The sequence below is a fragment of the Prinia subflava genome, chromosome 27, assembly GCF_021018805.1.
Source record: "Prinia subflava isolate CZ2003 ecotype Zambia chromosome 27, Cam_Psub_1.2, whole genome shotgun sequence".
Classification (NCBI taxonomy): domain Eukaryota; kingdom Metazoa; phylum Chordata; class Aves; order Passeriformes; family Cisticolidae; genus Prinia; species Prinia subflava.
This window is the reverse complement of record NC_086273.1, coordinates 2,760,056-2,786,702: the sequence shown is the minus strand read 5'-3', so window position 1 is coordinate 2,786,702 and position 26,647 is coordinate 2,760,056. Positions and strand designations below refer to the sequence as shown.

The 26,647-nt window shown below is 51.4% G+C and overlaps 2 protein-coding genes across 2 annotated transcripts in view; both read right to left on the bottom strand.

Moving 5' to 3' along the window:
• LOC134562336 (zinc finger protein 664-like) overlaps positions 1-26,647 on the bottom strand; it is a 455,591-nt gene that overhangs the window by 48,893 nt on the left and 380,051 nt on the right.
• On the bottom strand, positions 17,637-19,350 carry LOC134562434 (olfactory receptor 14C36-like). Its single transcript, XM_063419830.1, has one exon. The coding sequence runs from the start codon at positions 19,346-19,348 to the stop codon at positions 18,416-18,418; it is 933 nt and encodes a 310-aa protein (XP_063275900.1). The 5' UTR covers positions 19,349-19,350; the 3' UTR covers positions 17,637-18,415.

Sequence of the window (26,647 nt, the reverse complement as noted above, 5' to 3'; positions counted from 1 at the left end):
TTGCTCCTCCCAAAGCTGTGCATGCTGAGTACAGGAAAGTTTCTGTTTATATTCTGTATTTTGGATACACATTGTCCCACACTAAACATATGAATGATAACAATTTCCCTGAAATCATTAATGTATTTCCCCTCCCCTTTTGCCTGCACTCTTCTGTCCTGGGGGTCTCTCTGGTGGTCCCTGGTGGTCACAGACCCCAATGTTCCAGTTGGCCTGGCTGAGCTGGCAGGACACTGAGGCTGGTGAACTTCCAGTTCCCCTTCTTACACAATGGGCACTGTGTGGTTTCCATGGGCCAGTGGTTTTGGAGAACAAGCATTGTGTGAGCTCACCAGGTGTAAAACATTTATCATCTGGTAACATGAGGTCACAGAGTGGGCTATGACAGTGGGTTATATGAGGTCATTGAGCAGATGTGACATCATAGGCCATCTCTGTGACATCACAGAGACAGCTATGACATCACAGGACAGAGTTATGACATCATACAGCAGATGATGACATTGCAGAGTTGGCTGTGGCATCACATGGTGGCTGTGTGACATCACCGAGCAGGTTATGACATCAGAGAGCAGAAGTGTGACATCACAGGGGGCTGTGTGACATCACTGGGGGCTGTGTGAGGTCACTGGGTTGGTCACTCTGCCCCAGACCCCCTCACAGTTCCCCCTCAGACAAGTCCAATGCTGTTCATGCCCAGCGGGCTCCCCTGTCCCCTGGTATCCCCCCGGTGCTCCTGGAGCCACAGCCTCCACCAAAGGATGTTCCACAGGATCCACCCCAGAGCCTGACACGGGCACAAGGGGCTGGGCTGTGTCACCAGGACATCAAGGACCTGCATTATCCAGGGCACTGGGGCCTGGCTTGGGTTCCCCAGGGCAGGAAAGGTGTCTGGCAGCTGCAGCAGGGGCAGGGAAGGGCTCCAAGGTGGGGCTGGAGCCCTTTGGCTGTGAGCAGAGGCTGAGGGAGCTGGGCTTGTCCAGCCCCGAGCAGGGAAGGCTGAGGGGCTCCTCATGCCAGCCTGGCAGTGCCACCCAGGAGGGGATGGAGAACACAGAGCCAGGCTCTTCACCGGGGGCCTGGTGGGAGACAAAAGACAATGAGGATGGGGTGAAAGAGGGGAGGTTCAGCCAGGACAGGAGGAAACCTTTGTTCCCATGGGCTCAGACAGGTGCTGAGATGATGCCCCCTCCCTGTCCTTTGGGATTTTCCAATCCACACCAAATCAAGCCTTGAACCACTTGGTGTGACCCAGTTTCTGACAGCTGGAGCTGCTGACTTGCTGAGGTCCTTTCCAATTCAGCTCTCTACTGATCCTGGGACAGTGCTGGTCCCTGTTTTAGACTGGAGCAGAGCAGATGGGACAGGAGCCCTGCAGGGCTGTAGGGGACCTGCAGCTTGGGGAGTGCAAGAGCACATCTTCATTAGCTGGGTCATTTGAGCACTTTTAAGAAATGTCAAAGTCTTACCACCAGGAGACACCAGGAAATTCCTGGAATTCTTCATTGGCAGGAGAAGAAATCCTGATCTTCCCCCCTATTTGTTTCACCGGCTGGACTTGTGTTTTTCATGGAGCTGTGCCTTCCCTTGGTTTTGTTGGCTGACAAGAAATGAACATCCCTCTGTGTCTCGGGCAGCTCCTTCTGCAAGGAAAGCAGGTGGGAGTTGGTGCCAAGGAGCTGAAAGCTGCAGGCACAGCCTGGAGTGGAGAAAGCTCAGATTTGCACAAGGCTGCTCTGAGTCCCAGGGGTTGGATGAGGGTAAGGTGGGGCGAGGGTATGGGCAAAATGTGATTGATTGCCAGCCATGAAGGGTCTTTATTTTCAGATCTATTCAGAGTGTCTTAGGAGGTGCCGGGGATCAATATAAACTGGGGATTGGTGATATCAATCTATAGACAGGAAAACAAAACTAAAAAGGAAAAGAAGTCCATTAAAATTGGTATATTTTCTTTGAATAAACTTCTGAAATCTGTATAATAAACCACAGAAGAATTGAAGACTTAAATTATTCCCAGGGGCTTGTCTTCTTAGGATGTTTTGAAATAATAATGAGGCTTTGGCAATGAATTCCTGAACTGAAAAGCTGAAAACTGAACAAGCCTCTGGAGAACTAAAATTCATTGGGGAACCTCCAGATTGCTGATGATCCTTCCTCAGCAGAGCAGATGGAACAGATTCCAGGGGTTTCCAGCAGCTAAAGAGCTGTGAGCTCATGTGCAGGCACAGGGGCTCCATGGTGGCATCTGAGGGGTCTCTGGGCTCCTGAAGATCTCTTTGGTCACACTCAGTCACAAGGGCTCCATGGTGACATCCCAGGAGTCCTTAATCTTCCTAAGGGTCATGAGGTGACAGTCACAGGGCTGCACAGTGACAACAGAGGTGTCTCTACAGTGCCAAGGAGCCAATTTGTCCCAGGCAGTGTCAGGAGTGCAGTGGTGCCATCCCTGTCCTCCTAAAGAACAGCAGTGTCACCGACACTCACAGGGGCTCCAGGGGACATCCCAGGAGTGTCCAGGCTGCCAAAGAGCTGGGATGTCACAGACACTCACAGGGGCTCCAGGGGACATCCCAGGAGTGTCCAGGCTGCCAAAGAGCCGGGATGTCACAGACACTCACAGGGGCTCCAGGGGACATCCCAGGAGTGTCCAGGCTGCCAAAGAGCCGGGATGTCACAGAAACTCACAGGGGTTCCTGTCATGGGCAGAGTGGCAGCTTCAGGCACAGTTTAGTAGAGAAGCTCCTGTTGAGTCATGAGGTGCAGAAAGGACTCCCAACACCCCAATTATATCCCCAAGCTCCCCCAAAGCAGGAGCCCCAGGCTTTCTAAACTCCTTCTGTGAGATCAGCCTGGGAGTGCCTGGATCCAGTCCCAGCACCAGACTTTGCCAAGGATTTATGTGTAAAGGATTATAGAGGTGGAATTGAATCTTTGTACAACTTTGTCCCACAACATTAAGGATGGCAAACTAGATGTATTTATGTAGACATAGATTATGATAACGATTAGACAAAAAGGTCTTAATCAGAATTATTTATGCCACAGTATAAGAGCTCTAACATCTTTTTTAATATAGTGCTGTAGGAAGCAATTTTAAAGTAGTTGTATTAAAGCAAATCCTATTATTAAGTAGAGATGGGTGTCACTGCCCCAGACCAGTGACCGTGGGAAAATCTGTATAGCTCAGCCTCAAGCAGTGACCTTGAGGGGTGTCTCCACTCCAGGGAGGAATCTCCAAACCCTTTAAAGAAGGGAAATGTCTGGAGGTGCTGCAGTTAAAAATTAAGATGGGGCTTTTCTAGTCTGCAGTGCTGCCCTGTCAGTCAGATGTGCCCAGGCTGTGCCAGCTCAGCAGCTCTGCAGAAGCTCTCAGTGGTGTCCCTTGGTTGTTCCTTTCCCTGGGGATTTTCCCAGCTCTGCCACAGCTTCAGCTCCCTCTCAGGATGTGGAACTTTGGGATGGAGGAGTCAGGCTGGGTTCAGCATTATTCACCCCAAAAGCAGCATGACCCTGCTCTTCATTTCCCCCTGGGGGCTTTGCAAACAGGGCCTTGTTGGGGTTGTTGGAGCCCATTGCAGGCAGAGCCTCCTGCTGCAGCAGGAACTGCCTTTCCTGTGCCATGGCCAGGCCAGGCCCCGCTGCAGGAACAGCCCCAGGCCAGCCCCAAGACAGGGAAGGGCTCGGGCACAAGGGCAGAGGGCCGTGCTGGGAGCTGTGCAGGGAGAGCCTGGCACACCAAAGGCACCTTGGCAGCAGCAGCAGCTCCCTGCAGGCCATGGCCAGAAGGCTCCCTGGGCACCCGGCCTGGTGGCCACCACTGCAGAGCTGCTGGGCCAGGGCTGATTTGTGCCTGGGCTCTGCCCCAGCCCACAGAGTGTGACCTCAGCCCTGACTCTGGCACAGCCGCTGGGCCTGGGCCCTGCAGAGCCTCAAGGTCACCTGTGCCAGCCTGGGGCCATCCCTGCATCTGGTGAGATGAACGTCTCAAATTAGAAAATATGTTAGCTAAAGAGTTGAATGTGTTAAACTTACCTGTTTTGTAATTGACTTACTGTATTACAGTTCCAAGTTCTGTGACCCCAGTTCCTGTCCCTCAATTCCTTCCCTCCTACTGTGTACTTCCTCCGCTGCTCCCCACCTGTCTGTCAAGCAACCAGACACCGCCTCTGCTGCTCCCCGCCTGCCCATCGAGTTGCCAAGCAATGCTTGTGCTACATTCTGTCTGTCTACCAAGCTGCTGCTGACCCAGCCCCAATGCAAAGACCTCAGAGCTCCCAAGGTCCACTGCTCACCAGGAAGTCCAGTGGGAGTAAATAACTCCTTAAAGTGACTGACCAGCACCAGACTGGGGCCTGCAAGTGACACCGATGGGTCAGCAAGTCATCCAGCTGTCAGCCAGAGTCTTCTGCTTCCTCACCCTCACCAAAAGTACTGAGAGACAGTGACACCCCTAGAGTCTGTGAGCCACGGTAGGCGTTCCTGCGCAGTCCTTCGAGGGCAGAAGCCACGACTCTGCGGCGTGAGCAGCAGATTCGAAGACTCCTCCTCCTGTGCGGTGTCTCTGTGGGAGCAGCGGTGGTGTGCACAGCCCCTCGAGCTCCCACCCCTAAGAGAGCTGATTTAATAAAGGCATTTCTTTAGAGCAGAAGGTCTCCTGGCCCATTCATAGCAGCTTGGGGGACTCATCCGGGATCGCCACGCCCACCGAAGAGGATCCGATGACGGGACGGCCGCCCGCCTCGGACCTTCGTGGGACAATTGGCGAAGCGGACGACATGGGACCCAGAAGGCGCCAGGACAGCGGCGAAGACAACAGCGCCGGGAGGCAGTGGGGAAGAAGACAACACAGAGGAGTGCCAAGGATTGGTAAGACCCCTCGGTGGTGGGAGTGGAGGCGAGCGAGTGGTGTGTGCGTGAGAGGGGGGCCGGCAGCCGGACTCCCCAAGCGAGTGAGGACCCACCAGTACTGCTTTTCCGGACTCACGCGAGTAGGCCGGCCGTGACCGTGGGGAAGTGAGAGACGATTGGATGAGAGAGGTGCCTCCAGGGGAGTAGTAGACCCCCCCCTCCGGACGTGTGGAGGGAAGCTTAAAGGGTGAGTGACACGTCAGGCTGTGGATGTAGGAACAGGCCGCCGCAACCATAACACCCAAAAGGGATAGGCTGCTTAGGCTGCTCCAAGCACACGTAGTGCCTAAGAGGCGCGCACCGTACCGACAGTAGTTGAGGCCCAGGGGCCCAAACAGTGTGGTGAGGCTGCTTAGGGACAACTGCCGAGGTACGGGGAGTGAGAGAGGGTACCGACCCGGAACTACAGAGTGAGTGAAGTGAGAGTGTGAGTTAAGCAGCCAAGGGGGACCGGTGGTTCGAAGAACCACGGAGTGAGTGGGCAATACAGTCCCCAGGGTGGGACTGGCAGCCGAAAGGTTGTGCGTGAGTCTGGTGACCGAGGGACTACTCAGAGGGGCGCAGAGTACCCCGTGGACGTCGGCAGTGGGTCTGCGGAGTGAGTGAGGTAGTGTCCGGGGTGCCAGAGTGAGAGAGGCAGTAAGGAAAGGTTGCACGAAGGCCAGTGGCCCTGACTTACTGTGTGAGTGAGAGCTGAGGATTTTAAGGGCAGGAAATCCTAAGGTTAGGGAAATAGAGCAAATGAGCTGCTTGTTATACTATAATACGCTGGCTGCGTGACTAGGTTATCCCCGAGCGCCTGGGGAGCTGTGGATGTCAGCGACAGGACGTTTATAGTGTAAGAGAGGGAGAGAGTACACTAAGGGGAAGTGAGTCCTGTTAGGGACAACAGATTCTTGCTTAGTTGTCAATCAGTACTGGCTGGGACTATCAGCGGTATTGAGGGGAAGGAGAGGATACTAGAAGTAGTGAAACCTAAGCAAACAGACTACTTCTAGCATACTAGAAGTAGTGAGGCTTTATGTTAATAGTCTACTTTTAGTGTCAAGGAGTGAATGGGAATTTGAAGTTTGAGTTGCCTGTCGTTAATTTCCTTTTGCGTAGAGGCACCTTAGGAAGTTTGGTTAAAAGAAGAGTCGCTGTTTTTTGGTTAAGTTGCCCTAGTGTAAGGTTTCAGTTCGAGTAAGGGCACCGTATTCTGTTTGGTTTCAGACTCAAGAGAGAATGCATGTATGAGCAAAGAGAGAAATCAAGGGAAGAGGAAGGAACAAGAATGGAAGAGTATTCCACCAGAGAGCCCCTTAGGGCAAGTGTTGGATGTATGGGAAAGCTGTGAATCGACAAGAGACTTAGACAAAATAAAAATGGTACACTATTGTATGAAAGTGTGGCCTACCTTGGAATTGGCAGGAGGGTGGCCATGGTGCAGCACGGAAGATCAGTGGATGTGCGCACAGTTGAAACAATATTTGAAGTCGCGAAAGGATGTGGATGAAGAACAACTCCAATATGCTACTGGCTGGGAAAAGATAGTGATGAGGAAGAAAGGGGTAAAGATCTGTAAATTAGAGAAGTTAGAGGAAGGAGAAGGCGAAAGGGAGGAGGAATTGAAGAGTTCTAAGTGGGATCCACTTGATCACCTACCTCTCCCAAGTTATCCCAGTATTCCCCATACTCCTAATCATCTAATCCAACCTACATCCCCATCACCATCGTACCCCTCGAGCCAACCTATGCTGCCACCGTCAGTGTCTTCCCCAACCCAATCTACCCAATCGATGTCGCCACCAGCGTTGTCCCCTCAGATGCAATCCGTTCCCCTGTCACCAGGACTCCCCCTAGCCCATCCCTTGTTGCCGGAAACTGGTCAGTCCCCATCCTCAAATTTACCCCAAATATTAAAACCCAGTGCGACCCCAACACCTTCTGTAGTGCCTACACCACCCTTGCACTGGGAAGTAGACCTATTGAATAACACAAATACTCCTCCCCAGAACCAACAAATTTTAGTCCCAACCTCCACTCCACAAGTAGAAGATTTGCCAGGAGGACCATCCCATAATACTCGATCGAAAGTGAAACTATTCCCCTTGAGGGAGGTCCCTATGGGGGGAATGATAGGGGGAGTAGGTTTCGTAAATGCACCACTAATGGCGTCAGAGGTGAGGGGATTTAAGAAAGAAATAAAGAATTTGATACAGGATCCTGTTGGGGTGGCAAAACAGGTGGACCAATTTCTAGGGCCAAATACATATACATGGGAGGAGATGAACTCAGTTCTAGGGATTTTGTTTAATCCAGAAGAGGTGAGATTAATACGGACAGCCGGAATTAAAGTTTGGGAAAGAGAGAATCGTACAGGCCCTCCAGGTGACCATAAACTACTCTTAACTAATCCGCGGTGGGATCCCAACCAAGAAAGGGATTGGAGGACTATGGATGATTATAGGGCCCTGATTATAAAAGGAATAAAAGAGGCAGTGCCCCGCAGTAGCAATACCAGACTGGCTTTTGACGGAACACAAGAGAAAGGGGAAACTCCTTCTGCATGGCTAAATAGACTAAGACAGAATTTTCAACAGTGTTCGAATCTAGATCCCGATAGCCTTAAAGGACAGGCGTTATTAAAGGTGCAATTTGTAACAAAGTCTTGGCCCGATATTAGAAGAAAATTAGAGAAAATAGAAGATTGGCAAGAGAAGGAAATTAATGAGTTGTTGAAAGAAGCTTTAAAGGTTTATTTAAGAAGGGATGAAGAAAAGGTCAGGAGTAAAGCCAAAATTATGGTAGCTGTCACCAAAGAAAGTATGAAGGGGGCTCTAGGACAGCAGGGGAAGCCAAGGGGAGGAAGTTTCTGGGGGAGTGAGAAGAAGAGGAGAGATTTAGCGCCATGGGAGACCCCTCAGAAGCCAGGGGAAGGGAGGAGGTGTTTCTACTGCGGGGAGATCGGGCATTTAAGGAGAGACTGCCAGAAAGAATCATTCGATGGGGCTATAGCTAGAGAACAGGATCTCCTGGAAAAGATATTAAAGGGGGAGGGGTATAACACCGACTAGGGGTGTCATGGGCTCTATCCATTAAGGGACCCCGAAGACCATCGTAAAGAGCCCATAGTAAAGCTAGAAGTGGGTCCCTACCGGGAAGAGTTTGAATTTTTGGTTGACACGGGAGCTGAAAAATCCAGTTTATGTACACTCCCAAAGGGAATAAGGCCTGGGAAAGAGTTATGTTCTGTTTTGGGAGCTGAAGGGGAACCCTGTTTAGCCTCGGTGTTGAAAGAGGTTGAAATCAGAGGGAATGCAAGGGAAGTATTGAATGACTTTGTATATTTACCAAAAGTGAATGGAAATCTGTTGGGAAGGGATTTACAAGTGAGACTGAGGGTAGGGATTATACCAGAAGAAGGGAAAATGGTAGTTAAATTGATGAAGTTAACTGCGAGTGATTTAATAGAGATTAATTCAGATGTATGGGCTGTGGAAGGAAGTTATGGATATTTAGAAATCCCACCTATAGAAGTTAAAATGCAAGAAGTAGCCCATCCCATCCGAGTTAAACAATACCCCTTGTCCACCGAGGCCAGAAGAGGGCTCGCTTCAGTAATAGAGCAGCTTTTAGCAGGAAAGATTTTAGAACCATGTATGTCACCGCATAACACACCGATTTTAGCTGTCAAGGAGGCCGGAGGAAAATATCGGTTAGTGCAAGATCTGAGGGAGGTGAATAAGAAGACAGTGACCAGGTACTCTGTAGTGGCAAATCCTTACACATTATTAAGTAAAATTCCTCATAGACACGCTTGGTTTACAGTAATAGATTTGAAGGATGCTTTCTGGGCATGTCCTTTGGCAGAAGCGAGTCGAGACTGGTTTGCATTTGAATGGGAGGATCCAGTGACAAAACGAAAACAACAACTTAGATGGACACGACTTCCCCAGGGGTTTACTGAGTCTCCACATTTATTTGGACAGGCTTTAGAAGAACTCCTGAAGCAGTTTGAGTGTGGAGAGGGAGTACAGATACTCCAATATGTGGATGATCTATTAGTGTCAGGGGAAGCAGAAGAAAGGGTAAGAAGGGCTAGCATAGATTTGTTAAATTTTTTAGGAAGAAAAGGACTAAAAGCTTCAAAGACTAAGGTACAGTTTGTGGAGGCACAAGTGAGTTATTTAGGACATCTGATAGGGGAAGGTTATGAAAAACTAAGTCCCGAACGGATATCAGGGATCCTGTCTATACAAGCTCCAAAAACCAAGCGAGATTTGAGGAAACTACTAGGATTGTTTGGTACTGTAAAACGTGGTTAGAACAATATTCTCAATCTGTGAAATTTTTGTATGATAAACTAGTATCCTCAGAGCCCGTAGAATGGACAGAGGAGGATGAAATTCAATTGGAAAATCTAAAAACTAAATTGGCTACTGCGCCGGTGCTTAGTTTACCGGATCTTAAGAAAGAATTCGACTTATTTGTAAACACAGATTAAGGAATTGCCTGTGGAGTATTAACACAAGAATGGGGAGGACAAAGGAAACCGGTGGCATATATGTCAAAACTTTTAGATCCAGTAGCTAAGGGGTGGCCGAATTGTATACAAATCATAGCAGCAGCAGCAATATTGATAGAAGAAGCACAAAAGTTAACATTACAAGGAAAGATTGTAATACATACCCCGCACGATTTAAAAACAGTATTATCACAGAGAGCTCCCCAGTGGCTGACTGATTCCTGAGTTTTAAAATATGAAATCATATTTATGAATAAGGACTTGGAATTAGTCACCTCTAGAACTCTGAACCCCGCTCAATTTCTTTCTGGAGAACCTGAACCAGATCTGGAGCATGATTGTTTAGAAGTTATTAACCTGCAAACAAAGATAAGAGAAGACCTCGAAGATACTCCTCTTCCCTATGGGAGGATGTTGTTTATAGATGGATCATCCAGGGTGGTAGGGGGAAAGAGAGTCTCTGGTTATTCAGTAATTGAATATCTAGGAGAAGATAAATATGAGGCCATAGAGAAAGGGAAATTACCTGCGAACTGGTCAGCCCAATGTTGCGAGGTGTATGCGCTGAAACGGGGATTAGATTTGTTAGAACAAAATAAAGGAACTGTGTACACAGATTCACGCTACGCCTTTGGAATTGTGCACGTCTTCGGGAAAATTTGGGAGGAGAGAAGATACATAAATTCAAAAGGGAAGAACTTAATTCACCAAGAAGTAATTAAATCAATCTTAGAATCATTGATGAAGCAAAAGGAAATAGCAGTAGTGCATGTAAAAGGACACCAAAAAGGAAGTTCTTATGAAGTCAAAGGAAATCAGATGGCTGACCGGGTAGCAAAAGAAGTGGCCATAAACCCAAAAGAGACTATAAAGATATTGAGTCTGGAAAATTCACTTGAAAAAGTGAAGAAACCTACATATACAGAAGAAGAGCAAAAAGTCATCAGAGAACTGCAGTTACAACAAGGGAAAAGTGGGGAATGGCGGACACCAGATGGTCGAACATTTTTAAATAAAACTATGGCCTGGAAGATATTAGTTGAAATACATGACTTAACACATTGGGGTATACAAGGACTTTGTGACCACTTCCAAAGGGAGTGTCTGTGTGTAGGGGTGTATGGATTGGCAAAATCAGTGACGAGTGGGTGTGCATTATGTCAGAAGGTGAATCAAAAAGTAATGAGAAAACCGGTACACGGGGGCCAGGAGATGGCCTTAAGGCCATTTCAAAATGTTCAAATAGATTTTACTGAGATGCCCCCTATACAAGGGTATAAATATGTCTTAGTAATAGTTGATCACCTCACACATTGGATAGAAGCATTTCCAACAAAAAGAGAAACTGCCCAGACAGTAGCAAAAATACTGTTAGAACAAATTATACCCTGGTATGGACTGGTAAATAATATTGATTCCGATAAAGGGCCACATTTTACCTCCCAAGTGTTACAGGAAGTAGTTAAAGCATTGGGAGTTAAATGGAGACTGCATACACCTTGGCACCCCCAAAGCTCAGGGAGAGTTGAGAGGACGAATAAAACCCTGAAAAATACTCTCACAAAATTAATTACAGAGACGGGGATGAATTGGCTCAAGTGTTTGCCCCTATCGCTCTTGTGAATCCGGACTAGGCCCCGGTCTGACATAGGGTCTTCGCCATATGAAATGATGTTTGGGCTACCCTTCTTGTTAACTCCCTGGAGTTCAGGGAGCTACCTCAAAGGGGAAGCAGATATCAAAAATTATTTAAGAACAATTGGTAAAACATTGGCAGAACTTAGAGAAAAAGGGTATCTTCCTCAAACCTTTCCCCTAGATGTAGATGTACACAGAATACAGCCTGGAGATTGGGTTCTGGTGAGGTCCTGGAAAAATACACCATTAACACCAAAATATGAGGAACCATTTCAAGTGTTGTTAACCGCTCACACTGCTGTACGAATGCAGGAGAGGGGATGGACTCACATATCGAGAGTGAAAGGACCAGTTCTACCCCCGAGTAATATCCCTTCTCAGTAATATCCCACTCACTCTCAGTCCTGAGTGGACTGCAGTTCCACATGCAGATCCCCTAAAGATGACTCTTAAGAAGAAATCTAAACAGAATGCAGACTAACTGACCTACACATTTATTGGTTGATCCCTTGTAGGACACTGACACTTAAGTGAACCTTGACACTCGTTACTACTGGATTCAGGAGACCAAGTATTGAATACAGTGAAAGAGACTATGGGAGATCCTAAAGAATGGATGAGGAGGTGGATGTTAATTTTACTGATATTTGAGGTAGCAGAAGGAGCTTGTCCCAAGTGTTATCAACCCATATATAATGGAGAAAATTTGCAGTCACTTATTAGGGTGCATACTCATGTGAATCCTAAATGTTTAGACATATCACAACTTTCTAGTTGTCAAGAGGAAGGGAAAGAATACTGGGTAGTAAAGAATGCTGGCCATTATAGACAACTGATGGGGGAGTGCCCAATACAAGATTGGTTTTGTTTGGAAACATTGGATAACTCTGAAGGGGTAGCGGATTTAATAAAAGAAAAACCATTGGGAGTAGAAAAAGAGTTAGTAAGTGAAATTCACAGTAAGAACTTATTTGTTGATTTAATGGAGAAAATTAGTCATGAGTTAAATATTACCAATTGTTGGATTTGCGGAAGCACCCAAATGGCCGATGTGTGGCCCTGGGAAGGGACAAGTTTGAACTCTATAGATATTCTAAGATGGAAACAAATGAGTCAAGTGCCACCAGGAGGAAACAGACGGAGGAATGAGAAGTGGGATTTGAAATCAAAAGTTGTAGGAGAGGAATGTATAAGACAGGTCGGTGAGAGATATAGAACATTTGTAGGCACCATGGCATGCAAAAGGTATCTGGTAATAAAAGGTCAAGAACAGGAGTGGATACCCAGCGAACCTGCCACCTACTGGGCAATAGGTAAAAAAGAAAAAGGCTGTGTATATCATGAAGGATATAACCTCCACCAGTGTACAGATACTGGAATAAATCCATTATGGGGAATAAGAGAAATTTCCAAATATTGGGAATACCCTCGAGACACCCAAAATTCATTTTGGAAAGCTCCAGAACATTTATTTTGGATTTGTGGGGATAAAGCCTATACACACCTTCCGGGGGACTGGGCAGGTAGCTATACAATTGGGGCGATAAAACCAGCATTCTTCTTGCTACCACAAAATTTTGAAAACAAACTTGGAGTTCCCCTATATGATAACCTAAAATCTGCTAGTAGAAAGAAGAGAACAATAATAGATCTGGGAAGCACCCAGACCTGGAAAGGTAAAATTTGGACTCCAGAAGAAATAATAAGAACATATGGGCCCGCTACGTGGGAACAAGATGGGTCGTGGGGATATCGAACTCCCATATACATGTTAAACCGAATAATTAGATTACAAGGTGTATTAGAGATCATTTCAAATAAAACAGCAATGGCATTAGATCACATAAGTCATCAGTTAGCTCAAACCAGATCAACTATTTACCAAATTAGACTTGCAGTCGATTGTCTGCTAGCAGATGAAGGGGGAATTTGTGGAAAGTTCAATACATCAGAATGCTGCTTAGAGATTGACGATAGAAGTGATGTCATCAAGAATATTTCTAGAGAAATAAGAAAAATAGCATGTGGGCACACAAGAATGGCAGCCCCTAATAAACACTGATTGGTGGGATAACATTTGGACCCTAAAGGGTAGCTGGTGGAAGAAAATAGGATTTATAATATTATGTGCTATGGCAAGTCTTATACTCCTCCCATGCATGATTCCACTTCTGATCCGAATTGTGACCTCAGCTCTGAAAACGAGTCTCCAAGTCTCCGAACTGTCTGACCTGAAAGTAACCAAGGTAATGAAAATAGAAATTGAGGAAGAGGAATTGAGTGATGCAAAAAGAGCTTATAACCAATACCAAAAGTCTAAAGAGAATTGTTTGCAGGAAAGAATAAGTGATTGATGCGGGCCTAACAGCCCGATCAAAAAGAAAGAGGGGGGACTGAGATGAACGTCCCAAATTAAAGAATATGTTCACTAAAGAGTTTGAAGTGTTAAGAATACAGTTCACCTGTTGTAACATTTGTTATAAGTTGTTTTACAGTTCTGTGACCCCAGTTCTTAGATTTCTAGTTTCCCTACTCCTCCTTCCCTGCTGTGCACCGCCTCCGCTGCTCCCCACCTGCCTGTCAAGACATCGCTACTGTTACTCCGTCTCTGCTGCTGCTCCTCGCCTGTCCATCAAGCTGCTGCCGACCCAACCTCCAATGCAAAAAACTCAGAGGCTCCCAAGGTGCATTGCCCCACCAGGAAGTCCAGTTGGGGAAAATAATTCCCCAGAACGACGGACCAGCACCAAACTGGAGCCCGAGGACAGCACCACGAGGTCGGCTGACCATCCAGCTGCCAGGCAGAGTCTTCTTCTTCCTCGCCCTCACCAAGAAAGTACTGTGAGAAGGTGACATCCCTGGACCAAGCAAGCCACAGGAGTCTGTCTACCCACTCCCACAAGGACAGAAGCGCCGGCTCTGCAGCACGAGCAGCAGGTCCGAAGATTCCTCCTCCACTGCGGTGTCTCCGAGGGAGCAGCGGCGGTGTGCGCAGCCCCCGAGCCACCACCCCTAAAAGAGCTATCTCAATAAAGGCGTTCTTTCTGGAGCAGAAGGTCTCCTGGCCCATCTATAATACCTTGATTAGGGAGGTTCACTTTGAAATCTTCCTTCCTTAAGAGAACTCCAAACTGACGCAATCAGCTGCAAAAGCCCTGAAGGCTTGAAAACAATTGAAGGATGACAAGGAGCTCCTGAGGGCTTTCTGTATGTTCATCAGTCCCACAGTAAATTCGGGGCTGAGCCCAGGAACCCCAGGCACTGAGAGAAGGTTGCAGAAGCTGCTCAAGGGGTCAGAAGCAAAACTCCAAGTCCCTTGGAGCATCCCTGGGCCCCACTGAGGGCAGGCAGTGCCCAAGGCTGTGCAGGCACTGCTGAGAGCAGATCCTTGAGGGCAGGATTGCAGGGAGCCCAAGGCTGTGAGCAGGGAACTGCAATGCTGAGCAAGGCCTGGGCTGGCTGCAGGGAGCAGAAAGGCCAAGCCCTGAGCCCAGGCTGGCACAGCAGGGCCTGTCCCTGGCGGGTGGCTCGGGGCTGTTTGTGGGGCAGGGGGATGGCAGGGGCAGCAAGGACAAATGGCATCAACCTGCAAGCCCTGCCAGCCTCCTCAGGGAGGGCCCAGGCAGAGCCAAAGCACAGGCCCTGAAAGGAAAGTTCCTTCTGTGGGACTGCAGAGCCCAGGGGACAAAGGCCTGGGTGCCTGTGGCCCTGCCAGCCCTGCCCAGCCCGGGGCCATCTCTCCTGCAGGCTGTGCCCCCTGTGCGTGCTGCTCCTGTGCCCTGGCCGGCTGCACTCGCCCATCTCGCTGTGCCCCCAGCATTTCTCAGCCCAGCATTTCTGTGCCCTCCCTGGGCTCCCTGCACCCAGCGCTGCCGGCTCCTGGCACACAGAGCCAGGCCATGGCCCAGGCTCACGCTGGGACACCTCCTGCACCAAAATCTGCCCTGGCAGGGACTTGGCTTTTTCCTCACCTCCCGGCTGAACCTTGCAAGCTGCACTTTGGGGAGGTTTCCTTCTCTTCCCACTGCCAAGGAAAGCTCTGTCTCCTGCTGTTCAGAAACAGAGGAGGGCTGGAGGGAGATGTGGTGGATGGTGGCTGCCAGGGCTACAGTGACCATGAAATTATGGAGTTTTTAAATATTCTGTGAAAGAACGAGGGGTATCAAGAAAACAGCTACAATGGGCTTACAAAGAGCAGACTTTGGCATTTTCTGGATGCAGATTTGAGGTGCACAGAAAAGGGTAGTGATATTTTAAAGGGAAACAGCCCATAAAACAAGGGGCTGCAGGAAGGTTGGACACCCTTCAGAAAAGAAATCTTGAAGGAATAGGAACTGCCTGTTCCTCTATGCCAAAAAGTGAGGTAGCAAGGAAAATAACTGGCCTCGCTGGACTTGGAGATTTTGCAGGAACTCAGGGAAAAAAGAGGTTCCATCAACATTGGACAGAGGGGAAGGACACTCAGGAGTTATTTAGGGATGTTGTCAGGTCATGCAGAAAGAAAATTAGAGAGCACAAAAATCAACTAGAGCATAACCTGGCTGCTTCTGTGAAGCATAATACAAATGTTTTTATCAATACATTAATGTCAAAAGGAGGGGTCAGGACAACCTCCATTCTTATTGTGCAGGATATAGTAACTAAAGATGAGAGAAAGGCTGAGGTACTTAACCCCTTCTCTTCCTCAGTTTTCAACAAGAAGACAGGTTGTCCTCAGGACAAGTGTTCTCGTGAGCTGGTAGATGGGCACAGGGAGCACAAGAGCCCCCCTGCAATCCAGGAGGAAGCAGCTGGGGACCTGCTGAGACACTCAGATGCTCACAGGTGTCTCTGGGACCAGATGGGATCCATGCTAGGGGCATGAGGGAGCTGCTGGATGAGCTCCCCAAGCTGCTTTCCATCATTTCTGCTCAGTCTTGGCTCAGCAGGGAGGGCCCAGAGGACTGGAGGTGCCAATGGGAGCCCATCCCCAAGAAGGGCTGCAAAGAGGATGTGGGGAACTGCAGGCCTGTCAGCCTGCCCTGGGTGCCCAGCAAGGGGATGGAACAGATCCCCTTGAGAGCCATCCCAGGGCACCCCCAGGATGGCCCAGGGATCAGAGGCAGCCAGCGTGGATTGCAATATCTGCACTGAGGATCTGCAGGAGGGGATTGAGTCCAGCATCAGCAAATTTGCAGGTGACACCAAGCTGGGTGTGAGTGTGGATGTGCTGGAGGGTAGGAGGGCTCTGCACAGGGCCCTGCACAGGCTGGATCCAGGGCCCAAATCCAACAGGGTGAGGCTGAACAAGACCAAGGGCCGGGTCCTGCACTTTGGCCACAACAAGCCCTGCAGTGCTCCAGGCTGGGGACAGAGTGGCTGGACAGTGGGCAGGCAGAAAGGGACGTGGGGCAGTGCTGGACAGCAGGCTGGACATGAGGCAGCAGTGTGGGCAGGTGGGCAAGAAGGCCAATGGCTCCTGGCCTGGATCAGGAATGGTGTGGGCAGCAGGAGCAGGGCAGGGATTCTTCCCCTGTGCTGGGCACTGCTGAGGCTGCACCTCGAGTGCTGTGTCCAGTTCTGGGCCCCCAATTTAGGAAGGACATGGAGGGGCTGGAGTGTGTCCAGAGAAGGGCAACAAGGCTGGTGAGGGGTGTGGAACACAAGTGCTGTGAGGAGTGGCTGAGGGAGCTGGGGTTGTTTATCCTGGAGAAGAGGAGGCTCAGGGGAGACAAGGTGGTGTCAGGGCACAGGTTGGACTTGGTGATCTCCAAGGTCTTTTCCAACCTTGCTGATCCTGTGATTCTCTGAAACCACCCTTGCAGCAGTTGCAGGATGAGCCCTGGGCCTCCTCTTGAGAAGGTGCAGCAGCCCAGGTCCCTCAGCTTCTCCTCACAACCCCAAAGCCCATCCTGTCAGTCCTGCAGAGCCTCTGCAGCCCCTCCTCATTGCCCAGAGCAGGGAGCCCCACAGGCAGACACAGCAGGGCAGATGTGCCCCCCTGGCCTGTGGTGCCTCTGGCAAGGGAGCAGCAGGAGGCCCTGCAGGATCCTGCAGACAATTCCTGAAGCACTTGGAGGATGATCCTGCTCACCAAGGGACGTTCCCTTGGTACCAGTGAAGGAACTGAAATGTGGAGTGGGGCCAGAGAGGAGAGGACAAGCAGGAATTGACTGTTTATTGTTGAGGGAACAGGGGTGGGAAACTGGATAAAAAATTTACCAGGAAATAGTAAAGAAAAAAAAGGTGAAGCAAATGAAATTCTCAGGGCAGTTTGGAGGTGGCTGGCAGGCAGCCCTGGCTCTGAGAAACAACGTCTGCAGTGGGACAGGAAACTCACATGGGAACAAACTTTCTGGCTGACTTCAGAGGCCACCACAAACCTGAGGGGTTTCTCTCCTGTCCCCCAGCCCTTCCTGGCCCCAGGGGCTGATGGCATTTGTGCTCACTCAGGTTCATCTCCCCACACCAACACCATGGGGGTGCTCATGCCTGCTCTGGGCAGTGCAAACAAGGGCTCCTGAGGCAGTGCTGCCGTGTCTGTGCCTGCAAGGATGCAGCACCTGTGTGAGCTGGGGGAGAGGCCAGGGCTGCAGAGGGGGGATGTTGTTGGCAGGTGCATGAGGCTGCTCTGGGACGCTGCCCTGGGGTGTCCAGCGCAGTGGGGATGGATCAGCCCCTGCTCTGCTGCTCCTTCCCGTCGCCCCCAGGGACCTTGCAGAGCCCCAGCCATGCTGTTTGTCCCCAGCCTGCCCACAGCCAGCCTGGGGCTGCTGACGGGGCTTTTCTGTGCTGAGCATTGGCCTGGCCATGTTGTGGAGAGAGCCTGGGCAAGGAGCCTGCAGCCCCCAGGCCCTGGCCTGAGGCGTCAGCGCTGCCCCAGCAGTGCCCATGGCCTGTCCCTGCTGCAGCCCCGGCACTGCCACCCCCAGCCCTGTGCCCGGCCCCGAGAGCACTCAGGCCCTACAGCAACAGCAGGGCCAGGAGGGCAGCGGGGCAGGGCCACGGCAGCAGCACTGGCAACACCAAGTGCTGCTGCTGCTGGGCACAGCTGCTGTGCCAGCACTGATCTGCCCCAGCTCTGCACACAGACACTGGTACTGCAGCCACAGAGAAGGGAACAAAAGGGGGATCTCTGCAGAAAACTTTCGGGAGGTCCTTTAGTTAATTTAAAGCCACTGAGAGTACAGCCCCTCATTGAAACAGTTCGTGGCCACAGAAAAGGTGGAGAGAAACAACATCAGAAAGGACACAAAAAATGACATTTCTTTGTGGACATCATTTAAAAAGTCAAACAGAGAAAAACAACCTCCAAAATGACACCAGGAAGAAGTATCACAGGTGACTTTTATTACAAACTATTTACAGAAATTGGCCAGCAGTTTAATGTTTCTGAAATCGTCCAGTGATCAGTTTCCACACTGCAGCCTTGACCTCCTGGTTTCTCAGGCTGTAGATGAGGGGGTTCAGGGCTGGAGGCACCACCGAGTACAGAATTGACAGTGCCAGATCCAGCGATGGGGAGGAGATGGAGGGGGGCTTCAGGTGGGCAAATAATGCAGTGCTGAGAAACAGGGAGACCACAGCCAGGTGAGGGAGGCAGGTGGAAAAGGCTTTGTGCCGTCCCTGCTCAGAGGGGATCCTCAGCACAGCCCTGAAGATCTGCACATAGGAGAAAACAATGAACACAAAACAACCAAGTCCTAAAGAGATACTAAAAGCAATAAGCCAAAACTTCCTAAGGTAGGATTTGGAGCAGGAGAGCTTGAGGATGTGTGGGATTTCACAGAAGAACTGGCCCAGGGCATTGCCATGGCACAGGGGCAGGGAGAATGTATTGGCTGTGTGCAGCAGAGCATTGAGAAAGGCACTGGCCCAGGCAGCTGCTGCCATGTGGGCACAAGCTCTGCTGCCCAGGAGGGTCCCGTAGTGCAGGGGTTTGCAGATGGACACGTAGCAGTCGTAGCACATCACGGTCAGGAGGGCAAGCTCTGATCCAAGGAAGAAGAAAATTAAAAACACCTGTGCAGCACATCCTTCATAGGAGATGTTCGTGGTGTCCCAGAGGGAATTGTGCATGGCTTTGGGGACAGTGGTGAGGATGGAGCCCAGGTCGCTGAGGGCCAGGTTGAGCAGGAAGAAGAACATGGGGCTGTGCAGGAGGTGGCCACAGGCTACGGCGCTGATGATGAGGCCGTTGGCCAGGAGGGCAGCCAGGGAGATGGCCAGGAAGAGGCAGAAGTGCAGGAGCTGCAGCTGCCGTGTGTGTGCCAATGGCAGCAGGAGGAAGTGGCTGATGGAGCTGCTGTTGGACATTTGGTCACTCTGGGCATCGTGCCCTGATGAAAGAAGACATTGACAAGGTGGAACCAATTTCTTTGTATCAATCCTGTGCTATTTTATTTTGATTCCCCTCACAATCACTTCTCTTCTTCTAAGGGAACTTTTCTAAACTTCTTGCAGTTCATGTTTCAGCTGCTTCTGAATTACTGCCTCATCTTCAGTATTTCTGTCAGCCTCAACACTGGGGAGCCCAGAGGGAAAACAAACCTGTCTGTACCCCAGGACAGTCAGACTTGCTGGCCTCACGCAGATGCCCTTTGCTAAGTACACATCCCTGTATTTCAGGGTGATGGCTCTTAAAACATGCCTGAAAAATAAAGTGGACTATCTGAAAGCTGCAATTTAAAAATAAATTTCCCTAAAGACTTCCCTCCTTTTTTTTTCTGTGTTTTTACACAGGAAGAGATATCCAGGCTTGGTCTGGCTCTCTGCTGCCTGGAGTTGTACCTAATGAGAGCTGTTTATGCAAGTCTTGTCCCTGCCACTGCTCCCAGAGCCCAGCCCAGCCCTGGGGGCTCAGCTCTGCCCTGCACACCCCTCCCAGCACAGGGCACTGCCCAGGGGCATCTCCCTGGCACCAGGGCCTTAAGGGCAGCTCACACAAACACAGATGCTGCAAGCCAAGGTGCTGCTGCTGCTGTCTGTAGCTAGAGGAGGCTGAGGAGGCACTTTCTGAGGGAGATCTCAGATACATCTGCTGATCCCCAGGGTGACAGTGCAGGAGTGTCAGTGACACAGACAACCCTGACAGCCCCTCTCCCTTTCCTTCATGAGAAAGCTGAGAGCAACCCTGGCCATGCAGCACCATCTCCACAGCAGCAGGAATCTGCCCTGATGGGGGTGGCTCCTTCCACCTCCAACTTCTCCCCACAGTCCATGGGAGCTGCCTGGCAGGCTGAGAGCTGCCCCTGGCAGGTGGCACATGCCCTGGGCTGGCCAAGAGCCCTCAGGGCTGCAGCACCTGCTCTGCACCACAGCCCTGGGCAGCCCTGGCTGCAGCCCCAGCTTCAGCCCCTGCAGCCGTCCCTGGCAGCAGGAGCCGTCCTGCCCTGTCCCTCTGACGGTGCCCAGGGCAGCCCCGCTCTGGAGCACATCCTCCCCCAAAGCAGCAAGGGCAGCAGAGCCATCCTTACAGTCACCTCAGTGCTGTCCTGGCTCAGCTTGAGGAGATCCCTGCTGGCAGAGACTTACCCTGTTAGAAGTGGTGAACTTTTCTCCACGAAAACGCTCAGAAATGTCCTTCCAGTTTCTTGAGCCTCTGTCTGCTTCATTCCTGCTCTCAGGTACCTGCAGGCAGTGCCCTCAGCCCTGCTGGTCTGGGAGAAGAGCGTCTCCTCAGGAGAAATGTCCTTTTAAAGCTCTTCCTGGTTTCCAGAATCTGCCCCTGTGCCAGGAGCCTGGCCCAGCTCAGCAGCAAAGAAAAAGTGGAAGGACTTTAATAAGCCTCTTGGGGATTTGGTGTTGTTTACATCAGACTCAGTCCCTGAGAGAGTTTTCAAAAAACTTCTCAAGAAGTCAAAATTAAATTGAAATACTGATGTTTCTTAAAGTTTTAATGGGTTCCACTGAGGGACATGATTGAAAAAGTTTCCCCATGTTCCAGTTAGAGCAGAACACTGCAGGCAGAGATGACAGGTGGGGACAAACAAGGCAAAGGTGTTTCTAATGCTGACCAAACCTGGATGTGTTTCAGGAATGCAAAGGGCCAAAACCTGAGCCCAGCCCCTGCCAAGGCAGATCCTGTCCCTCCCTCCTTGCTCAGGGCTTTTCCCGGGCCACTGGGATGTGGGGATGTGCAATGCCAAGGGCAGCACCATGGGGCGGCCCCTGCCAGGCTGCTGAGCAGGGACAAGGAGGCAATGAGGCCCCAGGCCTGCAAGGGTCACTTGTCTCCTCCTGATGCCTCAGGCCCAGGGCCAGCAGCCATGGCCCAAGTGCTGCAGGAGTTGGCTGTGTCAGGGCCTTTCAGCTGCTGCCCATGCCTGTGCCCTGTGCAGCCCAGGCTGTGCTACGGTGTCCATGCCCTGCGCCTCTGTCCCTGCAGGCTGTCGTCATCCCCCGGCTGCCCCACCTGGCTGGGCCCTTCCTTTGCTGACAGCTCTGCGTCCTGCCTGCCTCTGCCTGGGCACACAGAGCCTTGGGCTGCTCCAGACTCCTGCTGGGGGATGTGTTGCACCACAGCCCTGCCCTGGCAGGGAAATTCCTTTCTTCTCATGCCCCTGTTCAATCCAAGTTCCAGCTGAGGGCTGGAGGGAAGGAAAGGATGGCACCACAACTTTCCATGTCCAACCCAGCAGGGATGTGACAGCTCTTTTAACACAATCCCTCCTTGCCAAGGGCACAGTGTTCTTTCTATGCCAAGGCTCTCCTTTATCAAATGAAAATTCCTATGTCAGGGTCACCTTTCCTGCTCAGCCAGACACCTCAAGTTTCTCAGCAGAAGAGAATCCCAGAGTTCACATGGGCTGCTAAAGGTTGAGGAGATTTCCCCCTCAGCAGATGCTCCCATTCCAGTTTTTGTATACTTGTATCTCCAGTCCCTCAGTTTTAGTTTCCACTTGGAAATGCAAGTCCAGGAGCTCTGTTCATGCCCAGCCACAGCAGGTGACACAAGCACAGGGCACTGGCAGTGGGACATTTGCAGGGAGCGCCTTCAGTGAATGCTGGGGGCTGGAACTCAGTGCAGAAAACACCCAGGGGCCTCCAAGGCACCAAGGCAAAAGGAACAAAGTTTCACTTCTGGCCTTGCTAGGGAGAACCAAAATCTCTACATTTCACCCCAAGGTTCCATTGCCAGGTGTTCTCCAACCCCAAGAGGAGACCCCTGAGGGGCACTGAAATGAGCCCCTCCCTGTGGTGCAGGAGGGTTCAGGGCAGAGGAGGGGCTGCAGGAGGTGGGACACGGCTGAGATGCAGCTGCCCCAGCGGTGCCTCCGGGCTGGCAGGGCCGTGGTCACTCAGGGTCAGTGGCCAGTCAGTTGTGTTGGCTGGACACGGGTGTGGACACTTCCCTTGGAGCGTCTCCAGGGATGGAATGTTGGGGCTGTCCCTGTTGTGTCACACAGACGGGAACGCTGGGGCTGCCCTGCTCCTGCCCCAGCCAACAGCTCTGCCAGCGCCTGCAGGGGACACAAAGGCTGAGCCAAAGGGTGAGAATTGCAGAATGGGCTGGGCTGGGAGGGAGCCATGGGATCATGGAGTCCAAGCCCTGGCCCTGTCCAGGACAGCCCAACAATCCCAGCCTGTGCATCCCTGGGAGCGGTGTCCAAAGGCTCCTGGAGCTCTGGCATCCCCGGGGCTGTGAGCATTCCCTGGGGAGCCTGGTCAGTGCCTGAGCCCCTGTGGGGGAAGAAGCTTTTGCTGCTCTCCAGCCCAGCCCTGCCCTGGCCCAGCCCCAGCCCTTCCCTCGGGTGCTGTCCCTGCTCCCCCGGGGCAGAGGTCGGAGCTGCCCCCGCGCTGCCCCTCGGGAGGAGCCGCAGCCCCCGGGGAGCTCTGAGCTGCGTCTGCTCTGCTGCAGCTGAACAAACCCAGCGCCCTCAGAGCTCCAGGGAAAGGTCCTGCCCTGGCTCAGGGCTTGGCCAGTGCCACCGGGAGAAAATCAACTTCCAACTTTTGCCCCACAACAGGGAGGAGCAGCAATTCTTGGATCAGAGAGTGGGGTGGAATGGAGTGTCAGTGGTTGGATGGCACAGCCTGGCACGTCCCGGCTCGGTGGCACTCCCAGAGCCCCTTGGAGATGAGTGTCAGCTCCCACGGGGACAGCGCCGGCAGCCGTGGCTTCACCAAGTCCTGAGCGGTGCCGGTGGCCACGGTGCTGATGGAGGTGGAGGCCGTGCTGGGCACGGGGCCCTGTCAGCCCCAGATCTGTGGGGCAGGGGCTGCACCCCCTCCCCAGGGTCCCCTGGCATGGGGTGACCCCTGTCCTCACCTGAGGGTCCTGCTGGAGACACAGCCCAGGAACAGCCCTGGCACCTCTGTGGTCATCTTTGAGATGTCAAGGACCAGGCAGAGCATGGACTGTGGAAGAAGGGGGCTGGAGATGGAGGCAGGGCCCGTTAGGGCCCCTGGAACCTCTTCAACCTCAAGCCCAGTGCCTCGGGAGTGCTGAAGGGAGCAGGACTCTGGGGGATCCCAAGAGTCTCCCACCCCACTGCCTCAGGAGTGTCGGAGCGGCTGGTATCCGGTTGGTTGCAGTGATGGTGCCAGCAAGGAGGGGATCCTGTGCTTCTCTTCAACAGGGCGCCCTGACCATGTGCTCTGGATTCCAGTTGTGGGTTTGAGGTACCAGGCATGGGCTTGAGGTCCTGGCTGTGGGCTAAGTATTCCTTACCAATCCTTGCTGGAGGTCCCAGCCCTGCTCTCAGTCCCCAGTCGAGCTGCCTCTGTGCCACCTGCTCTTCATCCTGGCCATGGAGGATCTGAGCAGCTTCTTTCCACCCAGCCACCGCTGCACCATCAACAAGTCCTGCAGCCAGGTGGTGATGTCCAGGATCAGGTACAGCCCCAGCCTGGCTCTGATGGCTGATTGGGGTTGTGCTCTCTTGGAGATGCAGTGCTGAGACCCCTCTGCTGTCCCCATCAGGTTCTTCTTCCCCAGCTGGTGCAGACTGGGACAGTCCCACCATTTCCAGCTGCTGAACGACAGGGCCAGCCCTGTCCTGGACTACCCCAGCACTGATTACCCTTTTGCCCAGGTGGGCCCTGCAAGGCTGCCTCCTCCTTATCCCCTTCCACCTCCTCTACCTCATCCAGTGCCAACCATTGCCTGTGGGATGTGGATCCTCTTCCCTGACTCACCTGCAGCTGATCATGGCCATCCCACAGTGGGCACGGGGTACCCCAGATTGCCCAGATGGGCACTGTGTCACACCCCTGGGACAGCCTGACAGCCCTCAGGACAGCTTGGAACCTGTCAGGGCAGCCTAGTACCCACAGGGACATCCCAGGATAACTGGGGACAGCCTGGCAGCCACGGCACAGCCTGGCATCCAAGGGGACACTGGGACACCCACAGGGACAGCCCTGCATTGCTGAGACAGCCTGGCAGCCCCTGCACAGCCTGACATCCCTGGGGACACCCCGCCACACACCTCTGCCTCCTGTCCCAGGCAGCTGCAAGGTGCTGGTGGTGGCTGTGGCACAGGTCTCACCTTGTGGGGACGTGGGTGGCAGCGGTGTCACCCCGGGGGTGTCCCCACAGAAGCTGCAGCACTTGTGGCACATCCCCGACATCGCCGACATCAGCACCGAGCAGGCGGCGAGCTGGGGGCGGCCCCGTGGAGAACCGGCTCGGCCCCCTCCCTGTGCTGGGGTGACTTGATGGTGCTTGTATCCCCAATGGTCTGCTCTGGTTGTGCTGTATATTGAGTTCTGTGCCTTTCAGACTGGTTCTGAGAGCCAAGGGGGAGAAAGAAGCAGCGCTGAGTTTGTTTGCAGAAACAGCACTCCCTCCTGCACATTGCAGCTCCTGGACGGTGTTCGTCTGAAGCACGGACAGACTGTGGGACAGAGATTGCCTTTGCTTTCAGTCAGTTTGAGCTAGCTGAGGCAGAGAGATTCCATGGTCTGTTTTTTGCTTTTTTCTTGGGACTGGTTCAACCTTTCTTGGACTGACAAACCCAGAGAGACACTGGGATCTCACACCTGTGGGCCCACCGGGGCCTGGATCTCAGCATTTTCCAGCACCGGTGGAACTGATAAGGGACTGAGCGAGATGAGATACACCCACAGCAAGGACTCTCAATGTTACCAACTCTCTTCAGAGCAACCAGATGTTTTATTGTTTCATATTATTCATTCTTTATTCTTTAACTTTATTGTAAATTAGTTTTTTCCACTTTTCTCTAAGGCAATTTTTTTGTCCTGGACCCATCGGGGGAGGAGCCGTTTGGGTTTGCTTCTCCAGAAGAACCACATTCAGATGTTTCCTCACAAATTTGCCCTAAACCAGGACAAATACATTTTTATTTGTGCCCAGAGCATGGTGTGAGATGTGGAAAAAACTTGTACCGATTGCATTTTGGTTGTACTTTGTGTGGGGATAAAGCAGGCAGTAGCCATTTTGCTTCTTGAATTCATAGCGTCCCTTGTGGTGGAGTCCTTCCTGTGTTTCTGTTCCCTAGGCTTTTTTGAGGTTTTAATACCTTTCTGGTCCTTAGGTTTATTTTCTTATCTGAAAATAGCTCCAGTATTGTCCTTTACATGGAGCTCTACAGTAGGGGAGCATGAATAGCTATCCTCCTGGGCTCGATGACAATGATTTATAGAAAGTTTCTGAATGTATTGGAGTTTGCGCCAGCTATGTTTGATTGATGATTTCTTCGTCCTGCCCTGCATCTTAGTTCCAGCAGCATGTTTTGGGGATTTATTAGTAATTTCACACAGGTTTTTAGAGGAGTAAATAGGGATGAAGCCTTTCAAACGTATATTTCCCTCTTCTCTTTTGAATCTTTTACATCATTTTTTGAGAATGTTCAGTTTGTTCAGAATGTTCAAGAGACCACCTTCCTGGTGAGCTTTCTCTATATGGTTTGCAGCTTCTCTAGAGTGAGGGTTGAGCTTTCCAGAGGAGCTGATGAGACCCCTGACTCAGAAGTAGACCCAGAAGTAGAACCAAGTGTGGAAAATCCTGTGTGGTGTGGAGAATGGGAGAGAATGGGCTGAACCTTAAAGGAATTTTTTTTACCCTATATCCTGGGACTTTCCACATGAACAAATTCAGAACCCAGACCAGGTGGGGAAATATCAGGAAGAGAACTGCTGTGATTTTCTCTAAGGAGAAAAAGCTCATTGCAATGAGCTGGTCCCTGGCATATGCTTATGGCACACTGCTAGATACTGTAGGGCAGCAGATAGAGGCAGGGGGGCAGGGAGATAAATCAGCAGCTACCCCAGTCCCTCAGGCTGCAGCCAACAGCCCAGCTACTCAGGCTGAAGCTAAACCAGACAGTGAGCCTAAGAGAATGGCAGTCACTGTGGGAAAGAAGCACACAGGCAAAACTGACCAGTACATCACTTATAGTGATCCAGGTGAAGGACCCTCAATGCTTCCCAACACCCAATCAGAGGCTAAACCAACTGGCACATTGTTGAGTCCTATTCCCTTAAGGAGCTTCATGGCCTAAGGAAGGATTACACTCAGCAAACTGATGAATCTATAATTAGTTGGTTAGTCCATCTTTGGGATGCTGCAGGCCAGGCTACAATTCTGGAGGGAACTGAAACGAGGCATTTGCGATCCCTGTCACAGGATCCCGTTATCGACCAAGGAAT

Bases quoted from the DNA above. Each gene is read 5' to 3' on its own strand.
- LOC134562434 (XM_063419830.1), bottom strand. From the start codon at position 19,348: ATGTCCAACAGCAGCTCCATCAGCCACTTCCTCCTGCTGCCATTGGCA.